Consider the following 21,994-nt stretch of genomic DNA (forward strand, 5'->3'; position numbering starts at 1 on the left):
ACCGTCTCACGATCACTCGAGATAAATTCCATGAAGTGATGCAAGTGAGCGTCGGTTGGATCCAATACTCAGCCCTTATGAGTACTCATGAATGTTGTAGCAACCATTGCATTGTCCAAAGCACTTTTAGACAAATCATACAAGCCAAATTCATGACAATCTTAAATCAATACTTACTTCCAAAGTTTGACTGACTGTGGATGGTTTGAATAATAACATAATTATTCTGGAAGTAAAAACATGCAAAATTGAAACATAGTAAACAATCAACACAAGATAGTAACACCTTACTCATAAATAAATAACAACTTTTATTTATCATCAAATGTCAATTACATTTTACAAGTTTCAGGAATCTAATTGTTGAAACTAATATCATCCCTCAGCCCAATGCGCCTCGCATGCTGTAAATGCTTAACCCTGCTCAGTCCCTTCGTGAGGGGATCTGCCGGGTTCTCATTTGATGATACCCTCTTAGCCACGAGGAGTCCTTCTTCTATTCGATGTCTGATGAAATGGTATTTTCTGTCAATGTGCCTAGATCTCCCGTGATCTCTTGGTTCCTTAGCCAAAGCAACCGCACTTTCGCTGTCACAGAAAATTTCCATTGGCTCTTTTATAGCTGGTACAACTCCAAGGTCTCCGATGAAGTTCTTTAGCCATATCGCCTCCTTAGCCGCTTCACTTGCTGCTATGTACTCTGATTCACAAGTAGAATCAGCTACTGTCTCCTGCTTGGAACTTTTCCAAGTAATTGCCCCTCCATTTAGGATAAAGACCCAGCCCGACTGAGAGCGGAAATTATCCCTATCAGTCTGGAAGCTAGCATCGCAATATCCTTCCACTCTCAAATCATCACTGCCACCGAGGGTAAGGACCCAATCCTTAGTCCTCCGCAGATACTTGAGAATGTTCTTTACCGCTGTCCAGTGTGCCTTGCCAGGATTCCCTTGATATCTACTGACCATGCTCAAAGCAAAGGCCACATCAGGGCGAGTACAATTCATAGCATACATGATCGAGCCCACAGCGGAAGCATATGGTATATGACTCATCTCAGCTATCTCAGCCTCTGTACTCGGACTCTGAGTCTTACTTAGCTTGGCATTACTCTGGATTGGTAATTCTCCTTTCTTGGAATCTTGCATACTGAACCTCTTCAGTACCTTATCCACATAAGTACTTTGACTAAGTCCAATTAGTCTCTTACTCCTATCTCTCAATATCCTTATCCCTAGGATATAGGCAGCTTCCCCAAGGTCCTTCATAGCGAAACACTTCCCAAGCCAGGACTTAACCTCCTGCAAGGTTGGGACGTCGTTTCCTATGAGAAGTATGTCATCCACATACAACACCAAGAAGCTAACTATGCTCCCACTAGCCCTGACATACACACAAGACTCATCCTCACTCCTAGAAAAGCCAAACTCTTTGACTTTCTCATCAAAGCAAAGATTCCATCTGCGAGATGCTTGTTTCAATCCATAAATGAATTTATCAAGCTTACACACTCTATTAGGGTATCTTGTATCGACAAAACCCTCTGGTTGAGCCATGTAAACATCCTCAGCCAACTTTCCATTAAGGAAAGCGGTTTTGACATCCATTTGCCATATTTCATAATCATGAAATGCAGCTATGGCTAATAATACTCTAATAGACTTAATCTTAGCTACTGGTGAGAAGGTCTCATCATAGTCAACTCCCGGAGTTTGAGTAAAGCCCTTCGCAACCAGTCGCGCTTTATAAGTGTGTACCTTCCCATCCATGTCGGTCTTCTTCTTGAAGATCCATTTGCACCCAACTGTCTTACGACCTGGTACATTGTCAACCAAGTTCCAAACTTGATTGCCATACATGGACTGAATCTCGCTGTCCATAGCCTCCTTCCATTTAGCAGACACAGGGCCTGCCATGGCTTCCCTGTAATTATTAGGTTCATCCAAATCTATTAGTGTACTATCACTAATAAATGTATCACCTTCAGTGGTGATGTGATAACCATAATAAAAATCAGGTGTGTTCCTCACCCTAGTGGAACGTCTTGGAGGTACAGACTCATCTATCGGATCAACAGGAGTTTTCTCCTCAGGTTGGTCGATAGCATTTGAGGTTCCTTCACCACTTGACTCTTGAAGCTCTTCAAGGTCAATTTGCCTCCCACTGTCCCCTTGGCTTATGAATTCTCTCTCACGAAAGACTCCTCTTCTTGCCACAAAAACCACATTATCACTGGGTCTGTAGAAGAGGTAACCAAAGGATCTCTGTGGGTAGCCGATGAAAATACACCTCTCACTTCGAGGTTCAAGCTTGTCATGAGTCTCACGCCTCACGAAAGCTTCACAACCCCAAATCTTGATGTGGTCCAAATTGGGAACTTTCCCAGTCCACATCTCGTGAGGTGTTTTGGCAACCTTTTTAGTAGGGACTAGATTAAGGATATGGGCGGCAGTCTCTAAGGCATACCCCCAGAAAGAGATTGGTAACGAAGCTCGACTCATCATGGAACGAACCATATCCAGCAAGGTTCGATTGCGCCTCTCAGCTACACCATTCAACTGTGGTGTTCTGGGAGGTGTCAATTGTGAGACAATCCCACATTCCTTAAGATAGTCAAGGAACTCAATGCTAAGATACTCTCCTCCCCGATCGGATCGGAGCATCTTGATGTTCCTGCCCAATTGATTCTCCACTTCCTGCTTAAACTCTTTGAACTTTTCAAAGGTTTCTGACTTATGCTTGATTAAGTAAATATATCCATATCTACTGTAATCATCAGTAAAAGTCACATAATAGCGATTAGCATCCCTTGTAGCAACTCTGAAGGGCCCACACACATCCGTGTGTACAAGGTCCAACAAACCTTCACCCCTATCACAAGTACCTGTGAAGGGTGACTTTGTCATTTTTCCAAGTAAACAAGACTCGCAACTATCATCTGACTTGAGGTCAAATGATTCCAAGACTCCAGCCTTTTGGAGTTGGCCTATGCGCTTCTTGTTAACATGTCCAAGACGACAATGCCACAAGGATGCTTTATCCAAGCTATCTGAAGAATCAATATACAACACATTATTTCCTAGATTGTCTACAACATTCACGGCTTCATATACACCATCACAAGGTAATGCTTTAAAGTAAAATACATCATTGTAATAAACATTAATAGCACCATTTTTATTATCAAATGAAAATGTAAAACCTTGTTTGTACAAGCCATGAAAGGAAATAATATTTCTCGCCATTTCGGGCGAGTAACAACACTTATTCAAATCTAACATTAACCCATTATTAAGCAATAAAGAATAAACTCCTATCTTGGTAACAGGTGATGCTTTCCTGTTGCCCATGACTAAGTTTATCTTCCCATGCTCCACTTGCTCACTTCTTCTTAGTGCCTGCAAATCAGTACAAATGTGAATACCACACCCTGTATCAAGCACCCAAGAATTAGCATTAGATGAGTTGTTAGACAATATTGTGTAAATACCTGCATGGGTGGGTTTAACCTTCCCATCCTTTATATCTTGCAGATATTTAGGGCAGCTTCGCTTGAAGTGTCCCTTATCCTGGCAATAGAAGCACTGTGCTTCCTTTGGGTTTGAAGAAGGAGTAATGGGACCTTTCTTTGTCCCACTTGAAGAGGAACCATCAAGAGTCTTACCCTTGGTACCCTTCGAAGGGTTTTTCCTCTTCTTACCCTTTCCCTGCCCAATAGCCAGAACAGGGGCTGTTGAAGGAGTAGAAGTAGCAACCGCTTTACCCTTAAGGCCATTTTCAGCTGTCCTTAAGAGTCCTTGAAGTTTGCTAAGTGTGACTTCCTCCTTGTTCATATGATAAGTCATACGAAACTGATCATAACTTGGAGGTAAGGAATGGAGAATGATGTTAATCGCCATTTCCTCAGGAAAGTCAACATTTAGCTTCAGCAACCGGTCAACGAACCTTTGCATCTTCTGCAAGTGACCGGTGATGGGTTCACCATCCTTCATCCTTGCGGTTATCATGGAGGAGATGATTTCATACCTCTCCTGACGCCCGCTCTGATGGTACCTTTCCATCAGATCCAGGTGCATCTCATAGGGGTAGAAATCTTCATAGGATTTTTGAAGTTCAGGAGTCATGGTGGCCATCATGATGCATGCTACTTTAGTGGCATCCTTTTCATGTGCAACAAACTCCGCAAACTCTTCAGGAGTAGCAGTGGCTTCACTCACAACCTTAAGCTCCCTATCGAGGACATATTCTTTGTCCTCATAGCGGGTAATCATTCTGATGTTTCTGATCCACTCATTGAAATTGGATCCATCAAAGATGACCTTACCACACAAGTTCATAAGGGAAAAGGAGCATGTTGGGTTTGAGCCAGAAGCATTGTTGGAAGACATCTGAAAGGAAAGAAAGACAAGTTTCATTAGATTAGGAATCCTTAATAATTCACCCAAAAGAAATATTAAGGCTAGGATCCAACAAACTATTTATAGTTGGAAGAGGGATGCCGTAATCCATACTATAAAATATTTGAAGGTAGGTAAATGACGATTTACCAATTTCCACCATAAGAACGAAATATTTTATTATTAGGTTTTATTGGTTTTGAAACTCCTAGATCTTTTGAGATACATTGAACTTTTCAATGGCATGTTTGAATCTCGATTGTGCCCTCTCAAGTTTGTGACTGGGATGCCGAGGATCACAAACAAGGTGTGAATAACCATACAAATTTACTTGGTACCCTCAACAATATTACCTAAACGATGTGTCGGTTAACCACACACGCTCCACCGATCTATAATAAGGTCAAGTTACCCTTTGCCACTCTTACTAGTCCATGTTAGTGTGCCGGTTAACCACACACGCTCCACTAACGACTTGGTAAGGTACAAAGTGTAATTTTATGGGCTAGCACCAATTTCACATTTTCCTAAAGTAACTAAGATTGGGAATTTATAATGTATAGTTACTTTATAATTCATTATACTTTTAACAAGTATTTAAAGTCGTATCCTACCCGTTCGGCTAACGACCCTCCACCGATCAAGGAAGCGGTGGGTGAGAGTGGACACCCATTAAGTCACCATTTTATAGGCAACAACCTTATACCCCCCTTATAGACCGGCTTCGTGAATGAGGCCTACTAACGGTAAGAATGACATATTCTTATACATATCTATATAATAAAATTATAATAATAGTATAAGTGTTGATTTTTAAACTTTTTAAAAATCTAAGGTTTAATTTGGAATTAAAGTATTAAAGTATAAGACTTTTCAAATTCCAAAACTTGAGGGCAAGATTTGAAACTATTCCAAGTCTCTTCAATTTGTAACTTATGAGTTTTAATGGTTCATAAAAAGAAGACTCTTCATTTTATGAAACCTCTTTTAGTTCTTTAATCATAATTAAAAGAAGTGACTTTTGGTTATCCATAACTTGAGGACAAGTTATGGACACCATCATAGCCATTAAGATCATGAATTAAACACACATGGTGGTTACACATAATTCCTATGATCTTCTAAAAACTCATAAGAACACAAATTCATGTCAAGCAATCTCAAGAAATCATATAAACATATACAATACTTGAAAATTGATAAAAGTCATGTAAAATGGGTTAACATAATCATTATCATTTTGAAAAACAGATTTTACAAGTCCAAAACAGATTGGGATAATGATCTTAATCCATTTCCAGCAACAAAACTCGAAAAAACTACCCAGCACGCTCCTACTCGCCGAGTGCATTAATCTACTCGGCGAGTAGAATGAATCTGTTCATGGACTCGGCGAGTCCTCCCCATGGACTCGGCGAGTCCAGTCGTCAGAATGCAGAATTTTCGATTTTTAAGCAGTTTTGCATCAAGTATACAGAAAACAATCATAGGCTCTGATACCACTGATGGGTTTTGAGCATTCTAACACTTCCTAAGTGTACATGCAACCCTAATAACCTTGAATCTATGTTTTCTCTATATACATGCAAATTTCTTTTCCAAGGTTATTTCCTAACTAGCATGGCATGGGGATTACATAAAACATAAAACTAGTAGAAATACATACCTTGTTGTTGCTTGGATTCCTTCAAGACTTTGTGAGCCTAGCACCCCAAATGTTGTGCCTCAAATGCTTCACACAACACCACAAGACTTGGAATAACTTGAGAGAATACTTCTAGCACTCAAAATCGGTTATGCCCTCTTTAGTAACACTATGTCCACTAGCTCCACTAGGTCACCCTTTTGCTAGCCATAGGGTTCCTTTTATAGTGTTGTCACAATTAGGGTTTACACATGAATGCCCTTAATTGTCATGACTCTTGATTTCCCATGACCCATGGATTTGTAACTCCTATGGACTATCCATGGAGCTCCATTTGGTTACATCCATAACCCATAAACCATGGATCATTAATCCACCATAAAAGAATTGATGATTGTCATAATCAACCCTATATATTTAATTAGTCTCACTTTGATCACCAAATTAATCCTAGATTAATACTTGATCAATACTAATTAAATAATACTATTATTAATATATTAGAACTTATAATATATTAATAATCGTAAGTGCCTTATTCTCTCATTTAGTCTATCCAAGTATTGCAATGTCATGCAACCCAAATGGACCATGCCGGGTCGGGTCAAGTACATACCAAATAAAGTTATGGACTTAGACACTATATCCAACACAAGTTTGGCAGGGAAGCTTTAAGTATCCCTAACATCGACATGGCAACTGCAATTAAAGCCTTTAAAATGGGTCTAAAGAAGGATTATCCTTTCTATGAAGACCTCGTGATGACTCCATATAAGAGGATGGACGAAGTCAGCAGCAGAGCACTAAGGTTCATAAGACTCAAAGAAGACAAGGAAATCCAAAAAAAGGTGCAACCCACCAAGCTGTTACGATCACCCCAATAGAAAGGCCGACTCCTCGGCCCAAAGATCCTATAAGTCAAAACCATATTCCAAACCTGATATGTAAGAACACGTCGATAGTTCCATAATGAAAAAAAAATTGTATTCAAAACTAATTTTTAATCCGTCTTGTTGGATATTATGTTAGCAATAAATACTTTTTTAACCAGACAAATCATCACACATTCAAATAGACACTCGAGGTTGAAAGCATATACACTGTAAATAACAAAAAATAAAACAGACAGAAAGAGAAAAAGGTTCGCTACAAATATATGTATTTGTCAGCAAATTTTTAAAAGGTCTTATCTTTTAACCTTAAAAAATAATATAAAAACTCAAACTAAATAAATAAATAAATAAATTTGTTAGTAGTGTACTGCTACTAGTTTGAAATTTATATCTCTAAAAACTATTTCAAATAGGTTTTTTTAGATAAGTTTTTGAACTTTAGTTTGTCATAACAGTTTTAGTTTTTGTTTTTTTTTCCTTTTTTTTTTTTTTTGGTTTTTATGTAATTTTACAACTTAAAAACTAACAAATATTTTTACCAAACATTTCTATATAAATAAAAAACTACACGCTTTCAACTTCCGACTAATTTACCAAATATGTTCGTTGCCTCAAAACAACAAATTATATACATCACCAAGACTTTCTATATAAGCGAATAAATATTTTAGTAATTACCTATGAAAAACCAAACAATCTCACTACTTTTGAATAAAAATAATTAAAAATTAAGGGTTTTGAAATCAGAAAAGTTTTGGTGGTGTTGTTGGGGCTAAACCTCTTAATTAGTGTTAGCCTACCTGCTTAACGGATTTCATCTACCCAATAATCCAATATATATATATATATATATATATATATATATATATATATATATATATATATATATATATATATATATATCCAATATACTTATATAAGCTATTAGAAAGACATTATAACCGACAATTAAAGGTATATTCGATTTCGGGTGATTTTTCCGGCCAACATAAATTTTTCGGGGACGTACTTTTCCCAAAGAAACAAAAATTAAAAATACAACACAAATCGAAACAAACTTGATTTTATGGTTTTGCTGTCTATTTTAAACATGCGATGGTTTATTCACAAAAAACATATGGAGAATTCTTTTACCAGTGGATTTCTTAGTCTTAAAACTTCATATTTTAGTCAAGCCATTTGCTATGCTTTTTAATTTTGAATTCTACTATTCCTGGTTTGATTTAGGATATCGATTTAAACTATGCAAAGTTAAGATTTTTTCTGCGACAAATTATGAGAAATCCCCAATTGCTATAGTTTCATTTTTTTTTCTATTACCTGGTTTTGATTTAGGATATCGATTTAAATTATGCAAAGTTAAGATTTCTTCTACTAAATATGGGAAATCCCCAATTGCTATAGTGTTTCAATATTTATTTATTTATTTAATTTTATTTTTTAATTGAGAAATTAAATATATTCCTACATTTTATTCCTACTATCATCCTACCCACATTAAATGATGAAAAATTGACTAAAATATTATCAATTTCATTAAATGTGTCATTAAATATGACGCATGTCAACATTTGATATGATAAGAGGGTAATTAGGAATAAAATGTAGGGATAATGTCATAAAAAGCCTTAAGTTTGGCAGAAAATGTCGTTTTACCATTCTACAGATTTTTGGCTCGTTTATACCGCAAACTTGTCATTTTTTTTGTCAATTTTGCCCTTTTTACCTGTAATAGCAGTTTCCAGGTTACCATGAATTATTTTTTGTGAAAAAACCCTTAAGTTTACAAATATTTTGCAAAAAAAACCCTTAAGATTATAAACATATAAAATATAAATATATATTCAAAATTTAATAAAACTAAATAGTTTTCTACTGAAAAATATTCTTAGCTTTACGTACGTTAAATTTTATATTGGTTCGATCTAAAGTTATTATATTTAAATTTTAAAAAAGTTACCTAGTTTTATCAAAATTTGAATATATTTATTAATAATACTTAAACTTTTCAAAGCAACATTAAAAAGCGTCTGTTAGCTAATAATTAACTATGCTAAAATAGTTAAACATATGAATAATATGACATTAGTTACATTCAATTAATTTTTTTAAAAGGAAATTAAAAATATTTTATATGTTTAAAAGGTTTGTATTTCAGAAATAATAAACTATCATATTTTTTATAAAAATAAATATATTTATATAATAAATTAGACAAATATATTTATATTTTATATGTTTAAAATGTTTATGTTTACTTTTGATGTTTAAATTGTTTATGATATTTTTATAAAAAAAATATATGATAATATTATTATGTATTTAAACATATAAAAAATATGATACGTTATTATTTCTGAAATACAAACCTTTTAAACATATAAAATATTTTTATTTACCTTTTAAATAAATTAATTGAATGTATTTGATGTCATATTATTCATATGTTTAACTATGTTAGCATAATTAATTATTAACTAATAGACATTTTTTAATTTTGCTTTGAAAAGTTGAAGTATTAATTAAGAAATATATTCAAATTTTGATAAAACTAGGTAATCTTTTTAAAATTTAAATATAAAAAGTTTATATCAAACCAATATAAAATTTACCGTATGTAAAGCTAAAAATATGTTTCAAATTTGGTTTCATAATATAAGTTCAATAAAACTTATAGTAGTTTGATATAAACTTTTGACATTTAATTTTTAAAAAACTATTTAGTTTTATCAAATTTTGAATATATATTTATATTTTATATGTTTATAATCTTAAGGGTTTTTTTGTAAAATATTTGTAAACTTAAGGGTTTTTTCGCAAAAAATAATTCAAGGTGACCTGGAAACCTGCTATTACAGGTAAAAATGGCAAAATCGACAAAAAAAAAATGACAAGTTTGCAGTATAAACGAACCAAAAATCTGCCGAATGGTAAAACCAACATTTTCTGCCAAACTATGCAACGTTAAGATATCTTGCGGGACAAAATCTAGGATATCCCCAATTGCTATATAGTTTCAAATATATATATTTTTTTTACCCTGGTTTTGATTTAGGATATTGATTTCAATTAGGCAGGTGCTGATTTTTTCCCAAACAAAATTTGGGGAAAACCCATTTGTTCTTGATTGGTGAACAAACATAGTTTACTTTGATTTTAGTCCTCTTCAAGATTTGCTTGTGGTTTCTATATATGTATGTTTGATTTGTTTTTCTTTGAATAGTTGGATCGTCATGAAAATAAGATGTTAGTGGGAGGCGTTGGATAGTGGTGTTTGTGTGTTGTCACCGGAGAAGAAGATAACGGGGATAAGAATGTCGTCGAAATCAAGAAATGATATGGAAGTCATGTGCTACAATTGAAAATTGGGAATATGACTTATCAAGGTAATTAACTTTTCGATATGTTCACATATGAGTAACTATCTTTTTTTGTACACATCTAGGTAACAAACTTGTTGGAAGTGTTCACATATGACCATTATGACCTGCTATAGCAGGTTAAATCCTAGATGTGAACGCTTTCAACAAGTTCGTTACCTAGATGTGTACAAAAAAATAGTTACCCAAATATGAACAAAACGAAAAGTAAAAATTAAATTACACGAATGGTCCCTATGGTTTGGGGGAATTTGTGTTTTTGGTCTCTAACTTTTTTTTTTTAACTTGGATGGTCCCTACTGTTTATTTTTGTTGCGCGTTTGGTCCATGTTTTACCTAAAAAGACTATTGTGCCCTTATTAATTTATTTTTTAATTAATTTTCTTATTGATGTATTTATTTTTACATATTTAAAAAAATTATTTTTCCTCGGATGATCCCTACTGTTTATTTTTTAATTAATTTATTTTTTAATTCGGATGGTCCCTACTGTTTAATTTTGTTACGAGCTTGGTCTCTGTCTTACCAAAAAAGACTATTATGCCCTTTTTAATTTATTTTTTTAATTAATTTTCTTGTTTATGTACTTATGTTTTATATATTTAAGAAAATTTAGTAGACCCCACATATCTGTATCTCCTCACCATCCAATCTCCCATCCTTCTCAACTTCTATTTATTTTCCATCTTTAGTGATATCGACGTCTTCATCATCCCTTCTTTTTTCGGTCCTCCAACTCCGTCGAATCAACACCACAACCCACTAAAGATGAAGAAACATTAGGTTATGATGTTGGTTCGCCAGAGTTGAAGTACCAAAAAAAGAAGGATGGTGAAGACGTTGATGTTACTAAAGATGGAAAAGAAATAGAAGTTGTGGAGGATGAGAGATGGGATGATGACCGGTAAGACCCAAATTAAATTTCTCAAATGTAGTTTCAGGTTTACGGTGAGGAGATACAAATATGTGAAATATATTAATTTTTTAAATATATAAAAAAGAAATACATAAATAAGAAAATTAATTAAAAAATAAATTAATAAAGGCAAAATAGTATTTTTAGGTAAGACAGGGACCAAACGCATAACAAAAATAAACAGTAGGGACCATCCAAGTTAAAAAAATAAATTAAATAAAAAATAAACAGTAAGGATCATTCGAGGAGAGATACAAATATATGGGGTCTATTAACTTTTTTAAATATGTAAAAAATAAATACATAAATAAAAAAATTAATTAAAAAATAAATTAATAAGGGCACAATAGTCTTTTTAGGAAAGACATGGACCAAACGCGTAACAAAAATAAACAGTAGGGACCATCCAAGTTAAAAAAATAAGTTAGGGACCAAAAACACAAATTCCCCCAAACCACAGGGACCATTCGTGTAATTTAATTTTTACTTTTGGTTTTGTTCATATTTGGGTAACTATTTTTTTTTACACATCTAGGTAACGAACTTGTTGAAAGCGTTCAAATTTAGGATTTAACATGTTATAGCAGGTCATAATGATCATATGTAAACACTTTCAACAAATTTGTTACCTAGATGTATACAAAAAAAATACTTACCTAGATGTAAATATAGCGAAAAGTTTTATTCATAGAAACTAACAATCAATCTAATTATATATACTGAAAAATTATTTTATAAAAAAAAACGTTTAGAAAAAAAAAAAACGCGTTTCGTGATACACACCAATTCAAATCAAAATTGTCGCCGTGATACACACAAATTCAAATCAAATATGTAGCTTCTTTCCATAAATTAATTGATAACAGTTTGCTCATATAATTACAAAGATGGAAATCCACATTATTCAATGCTAAACAAATTAGAAATATAATATTCCATGAGTTAATACTTTCAATTATTCATTAAAAATAAATACAAAAGAACATGTTTTAGTTTAAAATAAAAATAAAATCTTGAAGAATAAAGTTCATATTATTTTATTTGTAGTAAATAGTTAAACATGTATTTTTAAATCAAATATTTTGCAAGGAAAAACTATTATAGCGTTTTAGGTATGATTACCCACTCAATTCTTTAATATTTTTAAATAATACCATGTGAATCCAAAGCTACGACTTTCCGACTTTCCTTTTTCGTTGTGTCAACTCCACATGCCACGTATCCTTAGTTCCTTACCATACCCTATAAATATAAATCCCATCACAGCCTATTCTCAAAACACCAATAACCTTCAAAATCATTCAAGATTTCAGATAATCATCTGAGATTTCTATCTACAAATATTTGAAGGACAAAACATGGCAGGTTTAAGGTTCAATTTGGCGGTGATGATGGCGCTCATGCTAGCATCTGTGCAGCTTCACAACACGGCGGCTCAGACAACCCATGTGGTCGGCGACGCCTTGGGCTGGAATATTCCTCCCAACGGACCTTCTGCTTACACCACCTGGGCATCAGGTCAGACCTTCAGTGTCGGCGATGTTCTTCTCTTTAACTTCACCACCGGATTCCATAACGTCGCTGAAGTGTCTCAGGCAGCCTATGGCCCATGCACCACCACCAACCCCATCTCCATCGCCACCAACGGCCCCGCTAGAGTCACCTTGAATGCACCTGGCACACACTATTACGTCTGCACCGTTGGCACTCATTGCCAAATTGGTCAGAAGTTAACCATCAACGTCTCCGCCGGGTCGGCCATCCCTGCTCCAGCCCCGACACCCGCCACTCCCGCGCCGGTTTCTTCACCAACCACCACCCCGACCCCTGCCCCCACCACAACAACTCCTCCGCCAACATCCTCACCTGCACCTTCTGCCGGGGAAGCCAGCCCATTATCACCACCCACCTCCGGTCAATCTCCCTCAGGGAGTAATGCACCTTCTCCCACCGATAGCACCACTCTACCACCACAATCACCCAGTTTTGCTCCATCTTTCACCGCCGTGGTGCCCTTCAGTTTCTTGGCGATCGCTTTAGCTTTCTTTTATTAAATCTAGTGGTTAACTTGAGACGTGTGTACGTAAATTATTTTTGTTTGAATTTTTCTTTTTTATTTTGTTTATGCACTTATTTAATACAGATTGATATTGCTTTATGTTAAACATATTATTTCATCATTCTTATTTTTTTTTTTTTGAAAGGGAACGTTCCCGTGTTTGACTACATAACTACATAACAGGAACAATATTACTCTGTCATAATTGGCTAAATGAAAATTATGGCAAATTTTATAACGGGAGAGGTTGATTTCTTATGAAGTTTACAAATATGGTATATGTTATTCAATTTAGTATGAGGACCTTATCTTTATCTTTACTATATTATTAAGGATATTGTCTATTTCTTGAAAATTAAGAGGTACAATACCTATTATCTCATGTACAATAATATTAAGCTTATAATAATATAGCTATACACGGTATTAGGTATTAGATGGTACCCTAATCTTCTCTCTACACACAACAGCCGCCATCACAAAATCGAAACCCTATTCTTTCTGTCTCCTTCCTACACATAACACTACTCGCCAAATCAAAGTCACCTGAGACGGACCATAAAACTTCAATCAAGATTCTTGGTTCTTGCAATGGATTAGTATGTTTAATCGATGGCACACGTGACATAATCATCTACAACCCATCAACCAGAAGACATTTCAAGCCATTTCAGTCACCTCAACAAGTTCTTCATTGCTCAAACTGGATCGAATTCGTGTATGGATTTGGGTGTGCATCAAAAAACCCTAATCGACCGAGCATATGGTGGCGAGCGTCCACCACTACCTCCTTTGCGCAAATACCTGATCCACGTCACCTGCCAAGCTTCCGCCTATGTCGTCGGCTGCGACTCCCTCAGAATCTCCGCTCCAATCTGTAACTCCGTAGGAATCTCCGTCGGCAGCGACTACGAACCATTCAGGTATGCAAAATTGATCACATTAATAGGTATTACAAATAGGCAAATGTTTGTAGAAAACTGTTATACCCAAATCAAATTTTCATGTATTAAATCTATTGGTTCGGATGATGGTCAGATCTGAGTTTTAGAAGGTATTAAAACCTGCAAACTTAAAATTGGTTCAAATTGCTTCTGCAGGCTTCTTCTGGCAAAAAGAAGATTATAGGTGTTTTCTACAAGGCACATGAGTATGCTGAGATGAACCCCAATTTCTTGGGTTGTGCAGAAAATGCATTAGACATTCACAACTGGTTGGAATCACAAGGCCATGAGTACATAGTCACTGATGACAAAGAAGGACCAGATTGTGGTAAGCTCTTAATTTGACTCCATTTTTAAATTCCTCACATTACATTTATTTTAAGTCTATATGTAATTATGTATACACACTCGGTTTTTGTTATTATTTCTCATTACAGAACTTGAAAAACACATCCCCGATTTACACGTCCTCATTACCACCCCATTCCATCCAGCCTATGTGACTGCTGAAAGGATAAAAAAGGCAAAGAATTTACAACTCTTGCTTAAGGTATATCGACAACCCTTTTAAATGTATGGGGAACTTCGAAGTGATTTTCCGTACATACAAAGTAAATTACAGATTGTCCTTGTATGGTGTATACTTAAACCACAATATATGATAAACATGAATTAGTTTACTATTAGGACCTAAATTTCTAATTAAAATGACATGAAGATATGTTAATTTTCAATACTACAATAGACAAAATTATGTTGTTGGAAACTGTGTGTGCATTTGTGTGTATGTATGTATTTGTATGTGTGTGTTTGTATCTGTCTGTGTATTTTTATGTGTAGGTATATCTGTATATGTATGTTTTTGTGTATTGGTGTATTTTTGTGTGTATTAAAAAAACTGTTGCAATGTGACTGCTTTATTTGGTAAGGGAAGGGCGTTTTAGACATTTGATAAAACAATACTTGAAAACATATTTTTATAAGTAAAAATATTGTTGTCTACAGGTTCTCAAGGGGATGTGTGTAATGGACAACCAGATATTCAAGAAACACTTGAGAAGCTTCTACCCGTTAATTACCAAGCTTGTATCAACTGCCACTATCTTCTCCTTTTTCTCATCAAGGTAACAACTTCCCTCACATTGTTTAGCAATATCTCTTTAACTCTCTGAATCGTATATGTTTGTGACTACATACATTTAATGGATTTCTTATATTCTCTCCAATTTGCCACTTTTCTCTGTTTTTAGGAATGGGAAGGAAAAGAAAGATGTAGAAATTTGGGTTTTTGACCTTGGTTACATTTATTCTCTCCATTTTAATCTAATTTTTATTATTATTGTTTAGTCCACTAAAACATATTTCTTTCTGAAGAAATGGAAACTAATTGCAAAAGTTGTTGTCTTTGTGTCTCTGTTTTGCAGCTCAATGTATTGTCATTGTTGTTGTTGCTTTGTATTTAGTTTCAAACAAAAAAGGTAATATGCTTTCCTTTTCCCCCTATTTTATCTTATGAGAACTCCTTAGGCTATGTTTAGTACAGAGAAATAACATGATAGAAATTGAATTCTTTCAACTTCTCTTGTTTGTTTGCAGGAAGAATAATGATAGGAGAAATAATGGGTTGGATTCATGTTTGTTTATACAAGGTTTTAAAGGTTCTTAAGAACGGTTTTGACTTGTACTATCTCGGTGTCCGGTAAATACTTTTCTAAAAATTAAAAGTTGAAAAATGTTGTTTTGAACCCTCCCTAAACGGTCTTGAATGCCCAGAAAATATCTTAGGTCAAAGACATAATCAGGAGTTTTGCTTATTGGCCAATTTGTAATAAACAAATAAAGTTCTTTAAATTATGACACCGAAAAAAAGTTTGGTAAAATACAAAAAACTAGCAAAAAGATAGGTTTTTTTTAAAGCGGTTTCAAACCGAACCTAACTGTTCATGTAGGTTTGTATATTTTTGCTCGGAAATAAGTTTGAAGTCAATCCGGTTTTGACTCAATCTGGTTATGACTTTTATTTTACCAAAATCAATACGGTTTGGATAATTTATGGCACCTGTGAACAATGGCAAAGGATGTATGCCCACATCCTTCGGTGAATTTATGGCACCTTGTCCGTCATCACCTTGTTCACAGTCTTATAACATGAATTTAACAATCTAACCCTTAAAGCCACCTCATCTCTACCAATACTACTAGAGATTGAAAGACTCGTAGATCAACTAGATGATATAGGTAATGTGGTTAACAAACAAAGGCTCATGGTTTAATTTATTAATATTGGTCTTTACATAATACATGGCACCAACCCTTATTTGAAACAACTTAAAACATGCTTGACATCGAGTATAATCATCAACTTTCTCGTGAAGGTACACCTACTCCTAACATCCATATAGTTGATAACAACCATCCTATTTACAATGATGGATTTTGAACTGATGAGAGTTGTCCACCACTCTTTTGTTGCTTTAATGATCATCAATTTGAGGAATGTTGACACTACCACATGGTTATCGTAACACAATCACCAATTAGGGTGGGCGATCCCAACTACAAATAATACACCACTAAACTACATCCCACAATGCACTAGCCCATAAGGTTACTCATATTCCCATATTTTTTATACTCGACATAAGGGCTCTCTTTTGAAGAGACAATCTTAGGCTCCGCATATGTTTACATTGTATCATAGTTGGCGTCCCGCACCCCTGTGGCTCAACACATGAATGTATATCCTCATTGATCCTACGAGTTTGAGGGAGGGGGGGGGGGTGTTAATGTATCCTACGTCAATGAAACATGATCTTATAAGTGGTTATATATGTTGGAGTCTCCCCTCTCTCCATAAGGGATCTCTCATAGAGACAATATCGGACTCCACATATGTTCTCATGGTAGTAGAGCTCTAAGTTAAAACCATATTGTTGACTACAACCCAAAGTTGCCGCCCTCCACCTCCGACTACATTCTCTAATAATCGTCGATGGTGTCTTCACTATACTCAATATTTTTCCCTTTCTTCTTTCTCATCCTAATAATAATACAGTCGCCAACACCAAACTGTGACTCCTTCCTCAGCTTCTTCTACATAACTGCTTCTGCCTCCTCCTTGGATGACCCCTACCTTTGAGCCTTCTGTCTCCTCCTCGGATGGCCTCTTCTTCTCTAGATACATTTTCCGAGTTAGCCTCTTCCGATGTTGTTGCCGCCTCCCTCCGATGGCACATTCTTTACAGGACAACCTTTGATCTGCAGTCGTCTCTCTCTTTCTCCATCTCTATCATTACTAGTCATTGATCTCGCTGGAATTGGCTCTGTCCGTCGCAACTTGAACCTTCTTTCTTTCTTATTGCCTTTCTCAGGACTCTTGTGTCGTCGGCTCCGTCATAGTCGTTGTCACTGCTCCCCTTTTCTCCCACAACGGAAACGCTTCTAGTCGCCGCTTCTTCTCTCTTCATCTCCGACGAGCAATCATTGTTAGTTCTCATCGTCTTAGCTCTACCACTGTCCTTATCTTTGTTTTTATGTTTATTTGTTTCCAGTTTAAATCATTGCCTTTCGATAAAACTGCGCTCACGTTTGCGGCGGCAGTGCGGGGGGGGGGGGGTGGTTGTTAGTGATTAGTGTTAGGCCAATATTCATTAGGGTATAGGTTATGCAAAGAACCCATTTGTATTCATATTTATATGAGGTTAAATCCTCATTATAATAAAGTTATCTATTATATCCTTAAAAGTGTCCTCATTTTGAAATAAGATCACTAATCTAGCCCATGAAATAAGATCACTACAAGTCTTACACTTTCCTTATTGATACCAACTCAATGACATTGCTGGTAAAGGAATTTCACGACAATTTAAGCATTGAGATCCCATTGCTAGCTCTGACGGTATACTAGATAGACATATAAGATCACCGTTATATCATAACCATTTTTTTTGTCGTCCTTAAAGAAATCAGTGGTAATCCGTATCGCTTAGCATGACATAGATAAATATATACATCACATACTCAAGAGAGGGCATATGTTTATTCTAAAACACTTTAAATAACCTTAAGTATAAATATAATAATTTTACATAACTAGCAGCAAAGTTCATATAAAATTACTCATGTATGGCATCATCGCACCATAATTTCCGTTCATGACCACCACCATAGAGATTTCCGGGTATAAGGAGCATATTTATTGAAAATTTCTATGTATAAGGAGCATACTCATTGGAAAAGCTACCCATAGGTTTGTGGCATACCACATCTTACCATAATTTTAGTTTGTCACTTCGTATTCCCTCGTCCTATCAAAGTGGTAGGTGTACATTTGAGTGGTGTGTTTGTTTTTCCCGAGCGGTAGAACTTCATTGTAATCCATCCCACAACCAACCTACCACACGTGGTCGGTGTGGTGTTTACCGCACCACCGCAGTGCCAGGTAAGCCACTATAATGTTAGGTGTCATGTACTCCCATCTGTCTAAGACCATATGTTGTTTTCATCTTTTATATTTCATTATTTTGTTGATACGTCAACATCACATCAGTACATTCATCCATCTTTCAAACTGTGTTATCTGTATATTTTATTTTTTATCTTTTTTGATTTTTGATAATAATAATAATTTGTAAATTTAAAATAATATTTATTTACTAAATTAAAACGAAATTAAATATAAGATTAATATTTTAAGATTTTACATTAGTTTGCTATCACAAAGACCTGTATAACAGAAATCAATGGATTTATAAGTAAATTGATAAAACATGCAATACGTACGTGATATGTCACTAGTCGTAACTCGTAAGGAATTGGGACGTTGAATCGAATATAGCTCATTTTGACTGCTGGAAGCTTCCATTGGATTCTATCCATTTTCTCCGTCAATTTGTAAAATCACGTCTATATTTCAACAAAAAAATCTATTTAAAAATTAATATTGAATCAGTCATGGTGTCAAAAAGTCAAACCAATATATTATTTTAATTTTAACACTTGTTAACGTGACAAATCATCACACATTCACACCCAAATTCTTATTGACTATACTTAGGAGATTCCAATTAATAAAACTTACACACTATATAAATAACAAACACTCATATATAGAAAAATATATGAAAAAGGTAGCTACAAATATATTATCTTGGAACCGATCATAACATAGTGGGAAAAAAGTTGGAACAACTCAAAAGAGAAACCAACCAAAATTATCCGCGTGAATCCAAAACTATTGACTTCTTCTTTCGTTGTATCGACTCCACATGCCTTGTTTCCCTATAAATTAAAACCTAAACACAGCCAACTTCTTAAATCAACATCAACCTTCAAAACCTTTCAAGAATTCAAATAATCATCTGAGATTTCTCTTTACAAGAAGTTGAAGGACAGAAAATGTCAGGTTTAAAGTTCAATTTGGTGGTGATTATGGCGCTCATGATTGCATCTGTACAGTTTCAAGACACGGTGGCTCAGACTACCCATGTGGTCGGCGACGCCTTGGGTTGGAATATTCCTCCCAACGGACCTTCTGCTTACACCAACTGGGCATCACGTCAGACCTTCAGAGTTGGCGATGTTCTTCTCTTTAATTTCACCACCGGATTCCATAACGTTGCTGAAGTGGCTCAGGCAGCGTACGCCCCATGCACCACCGCCAACCCCATCTCCATTGCCACCACCGGTCCCGCTAGAGTCACCTTGAACGCACCTGGCACTCACTATTACATCTGCACCGTTGGCACTCATTGCCAAATTGGTCAGAAGTTAACCATCAACGTCTCCGCCGCGTCTGCCACCCCTGCTCCATCACCAACACCAACACCAACACCGGCACCCGTCATCCCCACACCGGTTTCTCCACCAACCGTTACCCCAACCCCTGCTCCATCCACTACAACCCCACCACCAACCTCCTCCCCTGCCCCTTCTTCCGACGAAGCCAGCCCAGTATCACCACCCACCTTCGGCCAATCTCCCTCAGGCAGTAACGCCCCTTCTCCCACAGATACCACCATTCTACCACCACCATCACCCAGTTCTGCTCCATCTTTCACCACTGTGGTACCCTTCACTTTCTTGGCGATAGCTTTAGCTTTCTTTTACTAGATCTAGTGATTGGTGGTTACCTCAGATAGAATGTGATATATAATCATTTTTGTTTAAAATTCTTTTTTCTATATATGTCAATGTACTTATTAAATTGAGATATACATAATATTAATTTATGATATTTATATGATTATGTCCAACTGTCCATTGTATTCGACTTTTTGAATGGAAACATGTGACCACATCACAAGGGAACCAATAATAATATAATATCGATATGAAAATTACGATAAATTTTATAACGGGGGAGTTCGACTATTTTCTTACTGAATTTAGAAATATGGTGTATATTATTCAATTTACTACGAATACAATATCCATATGTAATGTAATCATCAAGAAACCCGGGGGTGTTGATATAAATTAAAACTTGATGTTGATTTATGATTTGGCTATAGCCTACAGACGTGGTCAAGAGGCCACTTAACTGATTCAGACCTGGGATCTGACCCAAACCACTTAAAGAAGGATCGTTCTGCATAAAAAAAAAATAACCGACTTGACTATACCAATTATCAAGACCGGTTACAACGGTCTAGTTCAATGTTTTAAAAACCGGTTTGAACCGGCCGGTCGAACCGGTTGGACCAGGAACCGGGAGAGGGAGCGGTTCAACTATCACCGGTTTTACATTGATTTCTGAACCGGATTAAACCGGCCGGTTTTTAGAAAAAACCGGTTGACCGGATCAAAATAAACCGGTTGAACCGGTTAAACCGAATAAAAACCAATGTTTTAAAAACCGGTTTTTTAATTGAACCGGTATGGTGACCGGTTTCCGGTTCAACCTGTTTAACCGCCGGGTGAACCGGTTTCTATATTTTTCATGTTTTTTTTTTCTATTTTCCTACACATACATACATATAGAAATTATGAATTTGATATTTACAAGTTCAAACATTAAAAATAGACATAAAAATAAGTTGTAGATGAATCCAAATACATTAAAATAACACATAACCATAAGTTTTAGTGTTTTACATCAATCTATATACGTCAAAAAGAAAATAAAGTATAATACCGAAACGAAATATAGTTTTTGATGAATACAAACACATCAAAAAAATTTATAACATTTACCGTATGTTTTTATTTAACGAAAACTAAATAGATTTGAAAAAAATCATCAAAAATTATTATGTAAATGGTTCTTTTTCATGTGTTTTTATTCAGTTTAACCGGTTCAACCGGTTTATTTTGACCAGTTCAACCGGTTTTTTCTAAAAACCGGCCGGTTCAATCCGGTTCAGAAATCAATGTAAAACCGGTGATAGTTGAACCGCTCCCTCTCCCGGTTCCCGGTCCAACCGGTCCAAACCGGTTTTTAAGACATTGATAAAAACACATGAAAAAAGAATCATTTACATAATAAACTTTGGTGATTTTTTTCAAATCTATTTAGTTTTCTCTAAATAAAAACATACGGTAAATGTTATAAATTCTTTTGATGTGTTTGTATTCATCAAAAACTATATTTCGTTTCGGTATTATACTTTATTTTCTTTTTGACATATATGGATTGATGTAAAACACTAAAACTTATTGTTATGTGTTATTTTAATGTATTTGGATTCATCTACAACTTATTTTTATGTGTATTTTTAATGTTTGAACTTGTAAATATCAAATTCATAATTTCTATATGT

General features: G+C 35.3%; 2 protein-coding genes across 2 annotated transcripts; both read left to right on the forward strand.

Moving 5' to 3' along the window:
* The first annotated feature begins 12,520 nt into the window (after positions 1-12,520).
* LOC145115967 (blue copper protein 1a-like) lies at positions 12,521-13,396 on the forward strand. Its single transcript, XM_079052323.1, has one exon. It carries the CDS (start codon positions 12,590-12,592, stop codon positions 13,283-13,285), a length of 696 nt encoding a protein of 231 aa, XP_078908449.1. The 5' UTR covers positions 12,521-12,589; the 3' UTR covers positions 13,286-13,396.
* A 6,021-nt stretch (positions 13,397-19,417) lies between these two features.
* On the forward strand, positions 19,418-20,473 carry LOC145113340 (blue copper protein-like). The gene has a single exon (XM_079049443.1). It carries the CDS (start codon positions 19,632-19,634, stop codon positions 20,343-20,345), a length of 714 nt encoding a protein of 237 aa, XP_078905569.1. The 5' UTR covers positions 19,418-19,631; the 3' UTR covers positions 20,346-20,473.
* Positions 20,474-21,994: the final 1,521 nt, after the last annotated feature.

This window comes from Lactuca virosa, chromosome 5 (genome assembly GCF_052849685.1).
Source record: "Lactuca virosa cultivar CGN04683 chromosome 5, Lactuca_virosa_CGN04683_v6, whole genome shotgun sequence".
Taxonomy (NCBI): domain Eukaryota; kingdom Viridiplantae; phylum Streptophyta; class Magnoliopsida; order Asterales; family Asteraceae; genus Lactuca; species Lactuca virosa.

What these genes read in the sequence shown, in the direction of transcription:
- LOC145115967 (XM_079052323.1), top strand. Translation starts at nt 12,590, where the DNA reads ATGGCAGGTTTAAGGTTCAATTTGGCGGTGATGATGGCGCTCATGCTA.
- LOC145113340 (XM_079049443.1), top strand. Translation starts at nt 19,632, where the DNA reads ATGTCAGGTTTAAAGTTCAATTTGGTGGTGATTATGGCGCTCATGATT.